This window comes from Mobula birostris, chromosome 13 (genome assembly GCF_030028105.1).
Source record: "Mobula birostris isolate sMobBir1 chromosome 13, sMobBir1.hap1, whole genome shotgun sequence".
NCBI lineage: Eukaryota > Metazoa > Chordata > Chondrichthyes > Myliobatiformes > Myliobatidae > Mobula > Mobula birostris.
Genome location: NC_092382.1, coordinates 33,719,945 through 33,729,021, shown reverse-complemented (window position 1 = coordinate 33,729,021; position 9,077 = coordinate 33,719,945). Strand labels below are relative to the sequence as shown.

Genomic DNA, 9,077 nt, shown 5'->3' with positions numbered 1-9,077 from the left:
CCTGCCCATATTTCCGTTCCATATCAGTATATCAAAATCTATCCCTGCCTTTCCCCTCTCACTCTCCCTGTGATGACAGGTTGCAACCAGTCACCACTCCGTGGGAGAAGAGATCTCCCTTGAATTTCAGAGAATCATAGAAATCTACAGCACATTACAGACCCTTTGGCCCACAGTGTTGTGTCGACCATGTAACTTACTCTGGAAACTGCCTAGAATTACCCTACCGCATAGCCCTCTATTTTCCCGAGCCCCATGTATCTAGTCTCTTAAAAAACCCTATTGTATCCGCCTCTACCACCGTCGCTGGCAGTGCATTCCACGCACACACCACTCCTTGTTTAGAAAAAACTTAGCTCTGACATCTCCTCTGTGCCTATTTTCAAGCAGCTTAAACATATGCCCCCTCGTGTTAGCCGTTTCAGCCCTGGGAAAAAGCCTGTGGCTATCCACACAACCAATGCCTCTCATCATCCTATACACCTGCATGAATCTCCTGCATGATTGTCTCCAGGCTGAATAAGACGACGTGCTCACTGTGGTTTTGACGTTCTTCAAGGCTCCGGACGAAGTTGGTTAAACTCCTTCCCCGCTCTTTCCAACGTTTTGTGTCATTTTCACTAATTTCAAAGGACTGTGCTTCAGACAGCTGGGTTGTTGCAACGCGACTCTCAAGCCTGACAGCAGACCAGCGAATGAATTTTCGACAGAGCGGATTCAGAAAGAGTTGGCAGTGTGAGTCAGGGCTTTAGGGCTCCAGAGAATTATGGGGTCTAGAGTTTACGAGGAGGAGGAGAAATCAGACCAGCAGGATATGGCTACAAATTAAAGATCAGAAACATTTGGAAACTGGTTGAATGAAAAAAAAGGTGGTTAATTTCTGTAAATTACTGGTGGAAATCAACAGATCAGGCAGCAAATGTGGAGAGGAATAAATACACAACGTTTAGGCCGAGCTCCCTCAGTATCCTTAGCCTATGAACTCCGCTGCCCATTTGCTGCCTGAACTGCAGAGTTCCTCCAGCATTGTGTGTGTGTGCGTCTCTGTATTTCCAGCAACTGCAGAATCTCTTACATTTGTAAGAGGATTGTACTTTGGCATTAGATACACGGAATACCTGTTGATATTGAGCAAATCGTTTATGGGATCCGCTTTCTGTGTTAAAACAGCTACTGGGTATTCTACACAAAAAAAAAACTGAGGTCTGGACATGGAACAGAAGCTTGCCGGAACATTTAATGGCACCGTGATTACCCAGAAAGCTCGGCATAACAATTTTCGCCGTCGCTGAAGCACCGATCAAATGCGCAGACGTCAGGGTTGATGTTTGTTCCCGAATATCGCGCATGCGCGCAGTACACTAAAGGCCTCGGAAAATCGGCTCCAGGTAAGAGACAGTTTGCTGGTGGGGTTTTCAACACCGAATTCGGGATAATTACTGTGAGCTCCGGATACCGTGACCCGAATCCCGGGACAGTCCTGTTCTCTTCCCTCTCTCTCTCAGTCCCACGACCCGTACACGGACCCCGGGGAGCTTCCGGCTGGTGAGGGAATGGGAACCGATGGATCTCTCAAACAGAGCTGAGCTCCAGCTGTCTAAATGCAAGGATTGGGAACTCGGAGAAAGGGAACAAATCTTTTAAATCACCTTTGTTCTACCTCCTATCACAAACGAGAGAAAATCTGCAGATGCTGGAAATCCAAGCAACACACACGAATTGCCGGAGGAATTCAGCATTAGTACTCTTCCTTAGATGCTGCCTGGCCTGCTGAGTTCCTCCAGCATTTTGTGTGTGTTGTTTCTTCTACCTGCTCTTGTTCTGGACTTTTCTACTCGTGAGAACACGTTTTGACCCACTCTCTCTGGGTACATAATTATATCAAACACTTTTGTCCTGGGCAACAAGTAGCTTTCACATCACAAATGTGCCGGACAGAGTACTGCCTTTCCCTTCATACTCATTGGCATTGCCATCAATAAGCTCAGCACCGACAGTCACTTGGGGGGAGGGTTCAGGGGAAATATTTATGTACGATACAGAATCTGTGTTTATTGTGGTGATGCAAAAGTTGCTGGAGAATTTGCAAGTGGGAGGAAGTGGAGTGATATTTGGAAATCTGACTTTTAAAAGTGTCATTTAGCAAGCAAATCAGATATGGATGGTGTGCAAAAGCTGGAGTGAGAAAATTCTTCCTAACCCTCTACAGGCCTGCTACGTAGGTTGTGTGAAAGTGCAGATGAACTTGATCAAATCCAGAGGATATCAAAGTTCTTATTGACAGTGATTTACTAGCTGTTAAAATGAATACCTCTATTTAAAGTTCAGTGTGCACATATTATTGTCACTGGGTAAAAATTGCACAGCCCAAGATTTTTTGGCACACGGCTCATTACAAATTAGATGGGACATTGGTGGGAAGGTGGGGAGACTTCAAGTGTCCTTGACATCCTCACCTGCTAGGTGTGCGTCCAGCTGCAGCTTGTAACCCTGCATGTTAGGGAGTTTGAGCTAGAAATGGATGAATTCCAGATCATTTGGGAGTTGGAGGGGGTGATGGATATGACCTGAAGAGAGGGGCCAGGCACCCATGCAGCTTAGCAGGAACAGGGAATAATACCAATGGAGAGAGTCAAACTGACCCAAGGCACAAATTGGAGACAGCAAAATGCCCCATTCTTACAGAGACAGGAAGATCATCAGGGAATTGATGGTCATTCCAGATGCCAGCACTGTGCCCAGTTTGAAGATAATTTCTCTCTTCAACTTGGGTTGAACTTCACTAACAGTAATACCAGATCAAACCTTGGCAACTCAAGTAATCTCATCTGAAATGTTGTCCTACACCCATTGATGTATTTTGTAAATTTTTTTACAGGTTAAACACAAGAAGGAATTTGTCTACAGGAATCTCAAACACGACGCGCCAGTTTTGCTGTCTCTGTCTAGATATTTAAGAAGTGGAGCAAGGGATTCAATCGACCATCCTTCCTGCTCAGACTGTGGGGAGGGATTGACTCGGTCATTTGACCAACTGGCATGCCAGTCGTTTTACACGGGGAGAGGCCATTCACCTGCTCAGACAGTGGAAATGGATTCACTTGGCCATCTCAGTTGAGGGTCATCAGCAAGATCACACTGTGCAAGGCCATTCATCTGTTTTGTGTGTGAGAAAAGATTCAGTCGGTCATCCCACCTGTGGACACACCAATCGGAGGCTGGTCATCTGCTCAATTTCTGGTAAAGGATTCACTTGGTCATCTGACCTAATGTTACACCAGCGAGTTCACGCAGGAGAGAAACCATTTTCCTGCTCAGTCTGTGGGAAGGGATTCACTCTGTAATCCACCCTACAGAGTCACCAGCACATTCACACTGGGGAGAAGCTGTTCACCTGCTCAGTCTGTGGGAAGGGATTCACACTGTAATCCATCCTACAGAGTCACCAGCATATTCACACTGGGGAGAAGCTGTTCACCTGCTCAGTCTGTGGGAAGGGATTCACTTTTTCATCTAGCCTAATGGCTCACCAGCGAGTTCACACCAGGGAGCGGCCATTCACCTGCTCGGACTGTGGGAAGAGATTCACATTGTCATCTCAACTACTGACACATCAGCGAGTTCACACTGGGGAGAAGCCGTTCACCTGCTCAGTCTGTGAGAAGAGATTCACTGATTCATCCACCCTACAGAAACACCATCGAGTTCACACTGGGGAGAAGCCATTCACCTGCTCAGTCTGTGGGAAGAAATTCACTCAGTCATCCAACCTACAGATACACCATCGAGTTCACACTGGCGAGAAGCCATTCACCTGCTCAGTCTGTGAGAAGAAATTCACTCACTCTTCCACCCTGCAGAGACACCATCGAGTTCACACTGGGGAGAAGCCGTTCACCTGCTCAGTCTGTGGGATGAGTTTCACTGATTCATCTGCCCTACAGAGTCACCAGCGAGTTCACACTGGGGAGAAGCCATTCACCTGCTCATTCTGTGGGAAGGGATTCACTCAGTCATCCAACCTGCAGAGTCATCAGCGAGTTCACACTGGGGAGAAGCCATTCACCTGCTCAGTCTGTGGGAAGGGATTCACCCACTCATCCAACCTGCAGAGTCACCAGCGAGTTCACACTGGGGAGAAGCCATTTACCTGCTCAGTCTGTGGGAAGAGATTCACTCAGTCATCTGACCTAATGGCTCACCAGCGAATTCACACTGGGGAGCAGCCATTCACCTGCTCGGACTGTGGAAAGGGATTCACTTTGTCATCCACCCTACTGAGACACCAGCGAGTCCACACTGGGGAGAAGCCGTTCACCTGCTCAGTCTGTGGGAAGGGATTCACTCAGTCATCCACCCTGCAGAGTCACCAGCGAGTTCACACTGGGGAGAAGCCGTTCACCTGCTCAGAATGTGGGAAGGGATTCACTCAGTCATCCAACCTGCAGAATCATCAGCGAGTTCACACAGGGGAGAAGCCGTTCACCTGCTCAGTCTGTGGGAAGAGATTCACTGATTCATCCACCCGACAGAGTCACCAGCGAGTTCACACTGGGGAGAAGCCGTTCACCTGCTCAGTCTGTGGGAAGCGATTCACTCACTCATCCACCCTACAGAGACACCAACGAGTTCACACTGGGGAGAAGCCGTTCACCTGCTCAGTCTGTGGGAAAGGATTCACTCGGTCATCTGAACTACTGGCACATCAGTCAGTTCACAGTGGGGAGTGGCCATTCACCTGCTCAGAATGTGGGAAGGGATTCACTCATGCATCCCACCTAAAGAGACACCAGGGAGTTCACACTGGGGAGAAGCCGTTCACCTGCTCAGAATGCGGTAAAGGATTCACTCAATCTTCCAAACTACTGGCACACCAGTCAGTTCACACTGGGGAGTGGCCATTGTTATGAATCCCTTGGTTTTGTTTGCTATGGACATTCATTTTAAAAGAGAGAGAGAGATTAAGAAGGTGAATCAGTCTGACTTACGGCTTGTTTACATTGCTTGCAGCTTGTTTAGATTTAACCGAGGACACGGACACTCAGAGTCAGACAGAGACGAAGGAGGTAAAATGGAAGGATCGAAACAAAGGAACTAGTGGCCAAGGGTCACTGTTTAGAACTTTCCTATGCCCACAAGGGTGGGTTAATTATCGATTCAGTGTACATCGAATGTGTGGTTATCACCTCTTTTGAACTATAGGAGTGGATTGGATTTGGGGTATCCTGTGAAGACCAGTTGTGTGTTAACCCTTGACTGCGTGTGATGTGGGAATTCACTTGAGGACGATACCCCTTGTGACAAGTCACTTTCGGTGATAATTCGTATGTGGATTTGGAACGATGACGGATAAAATCTACAGCGACTGTTCTCTTGTTTTACCACCGTGGAACCTGTGGAATTCGACATGATTCCCTCCTCTGGACATTTACCCTGGATTACAAATATCTCTGTCTCATCACCTATTCCATGGATGAATTGAACTTTCATACTTTATCATCTCAAAACCCTAAGCCTTGTTTCCCCTGCGTTCAATAGCTTGGGAGTAATACTTCCACACATATATACACGTAACACTGTTAACTTTTGTTTATCTTGCTTAAGTTATTATTTATAAGTAGACACTGATAAAGATAGTGGTTTTCACATCAAAACCAGACTCCAGTCTATTGCTGCTGGTTCGTTTCTAAAGCATTACGGTTCGTAACAAAATTAGGGCCTGCGTCTGGGATATGAACAAATTTGGGGGCATATTGATTGATTAATTATCAATTTCATTGGGGAAATCCCTTTTGATTTATTTGTGTGTGGAAAATCACCAGCAATGGATGTTGATAGATTTCTGGAAGCACCAACCTCTGAGGCATTAGAAGACGCCAGAAGGATTGAGTTGTTGAGTATTGCTAAAAGGTTAGAACTTGCTAAGGTGAAATCAACAATGAGGAAGGCACAGATGCAGAGGACAATAGCTGAACATTATGTATATGAGGGTGTGTTTAAAGTGGAAGAGTTGGAGGTGTTTCTGGAAAGTAAACTTAGTGAGCTTGAGCTCCCGTACAAGTTAGAAAAATTAAAGATGGAGGCTGTGGAAAGGCAGAGGCAGTTTGAGGCTAGAGAGGCAGAAAAACAGGGAGGAAGCAGAAAGACAGAGGCTGTTTGAGCTGGAAAAGATAAGAGAGATTGCAGCAAAGGGGTCTAGTGTTAGACTCTGGTGATAAGTTTGAGTCCAGTCGGGAAGTTAAATTGGTACCTCCATTTGATGAGGCAGAGGTTGATAAATACTTTCAGCATTTTGAGAAGTTTGCTCAGAGTATAAAGTGGCCAAAAGAGGGTTGGCCTATTCTCTTACAAAGTGTAATTAAGGGCAAGGCTCAGCAAGCCTATTCTGTGCTTTGACAGTTGATGAAGCAGCTGATTATGACACAGTGAAACAGGCTGTGCTCAAAGCTTACGAGTTGGAAAGTTTAGAAATTTGAGGAAATCTCTGAACCAGACTTGTATGAAATTTGCTTATGAGAAGTTTGTGTGTTTTGACCACTGGCACATATATAAAAATGTAAATGATGATTTTAACAGCTTGAAAGAGTTGGTTTTAATTGAAGAATTCAAAAGGTGCGTCCCTGATGACATAAAGACATATTTAGATGAAAAGGATGCTGCCACTTTGCAGGAGTCTGCTAGATTCACAGATGAGTTTGCTTTAACCATAACTCATGAGTTCACCCTGAATAAAAGCTTCCAAAAGAGTAGCAGGGATAACCAGGGTAAACCAGAAATTAATGCTGGAACTAATAACAAGAGTAAGGATGAAGGGAAGCAGTTGAAGGAGAAATATTCTGGTCTTACTTGTTACTATTGTAAGAAAGCTGGTCATATGATGTCTTAATTTTTCCATCCTGAAGAAGATAAAGGAAAAGGAGTCAGTTCCAAATGCCTGTGATCAGTATGTTGAAGCACCTATAAACCCACATTCTGTTGAGGCTCAGTTAAGGACTGAGAGGTCTGACTGAGTTCAGAAGGTATTCGCCTCACCTCCCCCTCGTACCCCATCCGTTATTTATTATTATTTTTATACACACATTTGTTCTCTCACTCTCCTTTTTTCTCCGTCTCTCCCTCTGACTATACCCCTTGCCCATCCTCTGGGTTCTCCCCCTCCCCCTTGTCTTTCTCCACAGACATCCTGTCCCATGATCCTCTCATATCCCCTTTGCCAATCACCTGTCCAACTGTTGGCTCCATCCCTCCCCCTCCTGTCCTCTCCTATCATTTTGGATCTCCCCCTCCCCCTCCCACTTTCAAATCTCTTACTAGCTCTTCTTTCAGTTAGTCCTGACGAAGGGTCTCAGCCCGAAACGTCAACTGTACCTCTTCCTAGAGATGCTGCCTGGCCTGCTGCATTCACCAGCAACTTTGATGTGTGTTGCTTGAATTTCCAGCATCTGCAGAATTCCTCTTGTTCAGAAGGTATTCGATCACTTTATGTCAGATGGGTTTGTATTAGTAAAGGAAAGGTCAACCCTGGTACCTATGAAAATTCTTTGAGATACTGGGGCTTCTCAGTCACTTACATTAGACAGTGTTCTAAAGTTTGATGATGAGACTAACATAGGTGAGGTAAATCTTATTAAAGGCATTGGGGGTGGCATGGTTTCTGTGCCACTGCACAGGGTAATTTTAGTCAGGGTTGGTTTCGAGACCTGTTAAGATTGGATTATGCTCCAGTTTACCGGTGGAAGATGTTACTTTGCTGTTAGGGAATGACCGGGCAGATGGTAAAGTCGTTCCTGCAGTGCAGTTGACAACTAAGCCAACCACTGACGACCCACAGATGGATTTTAACATTTATCCTTCCTGCGCAGTAACTCAAAGTATGGCTAAAAAGTCTGCCAATGCAGACAGTTCTGTGCAGCATGATTCTGATACCCATGACAGCCAAAATCGGGATTCAGGTTATGATGACTTATCAGGGACTCTTCTACCTTCTTTGTTTCAACAGGACTCAGGTAGTTAGTCTGATAAGAAAGATTTATTCCTGTCTAGGAAGGAGTTTATAGCAGAACAGAACCAAGACCCTGAGATTGAAGCTTTAAAAGAAACAGCTTTCTCAGATAATGAGATTAAGAAAGTACCAGTTGGCTATTATCTCAAGGATGGAGTGTTAATGAGGAAGTGGAGGCCACCTGCTATACCTGTGAGTGAGGAATGGGCAATTGTTCACCAAGTTGTTGTCCCTAAAGTTTATAGGACTAAAATTTTAGCTTTGGCCCACAGTATGCCCTGAGGTGGCCATTTCAGAGTGAATAAAATGGTAAACAGGATTATGGAACAATTTTATTGGCCTAATTTAAGGAAAGATGTTGTGACCTTTTGCAGAACCTGTCACCCTTATCAATTTGTGGGTAAACCTAATCAGGTCACCCCAGTGGCCCACTCTGGCTATACCTGTATTCGGTGAACCCTTTTCCAAAGTTATAGTGGATTGTGTTGGCCCATTGCCAAAGACTGAATCTGGCCATCAGTATTTGCTAAATATTATGTGTACTGCATCCAGATTCCCAGAAGCAATAACTCTCAGAAATATTAAAGCTAAAACTGTGGCGAAAGCTCTTAACAGGTTTTTTACTTTATTTGGTTTACCTAAAGAAATCCAGTCTGATCAAGGAAGTAATATTACACCTGGATTGTTCCAGCAGGTATTTTATGAACTGGGAGCTAAACAAATTACATTGTCTGAGTACCATCCGGAATCACAAGGGGCTTTAGAAACATTTCCTTCTACCCTCTAAACAATGATTAAGACATACCGTGTTGAAAATGGAAAAGACTGGGATGAAGGAATACATTTGCTTTTGTTCGCAGTAAGAGAGCCGGTACAGGAATTACTGGGCTTTAGTCCTTTTGAACTTGTATTTGGTCATAGAGTGAGGGGAACTTTGGCCTTGTTAAAGGAACAGTGGTTTGATGGGGATGTACATGTTAACCTGTTAGACTGTTTTGAAGTTCAAAAATAAACTACACCAAGCTTGTAGTCTAGTGAGACAAAACTTAAAGATTTCTCAAAACAAAATGAAGTG

General features: G+C 44.9%; 1 protein-coding gene across 1 annotated transcript; it reads left to right on the top strand.

The window, feature by feature from the left end:
- The first annotated feature begins 1,341 nt into the window (after window positions 1–1,341).
- LOC140207517 (uncharacterized) lies at window positions 1,342–7,310 on the top strand. The gene is made up of 2 exons (XM_072276049.1): window positions 1,342–1,388; window positions 2,879–7,310. The coding sequence occupies exon 2, from the start codon at window positions 3,522–3,524 to the stop codon at window positions 4,908–4,910; it is 1,389 nt and encodes a 462-aa protein (XP_072132150.1). The 5' UTR covers window positions 1,342–1,388; window positions 2,879–3,521; the 3' UTR covers window positions 4,911–7,310.
- The last annotated feature ends 1,767 nt before the right edge of the window (window positions 7,311–9,077 follow it).

Coding starts and splice junctions, on each gene's coding strand:
- LOC140207517 (XM_072276049.1), top strand. CDS start 3,522: ATGGCTCACCAGCGAGTTCACACCAGGGAGCGGCCATTCACCTGCTCG.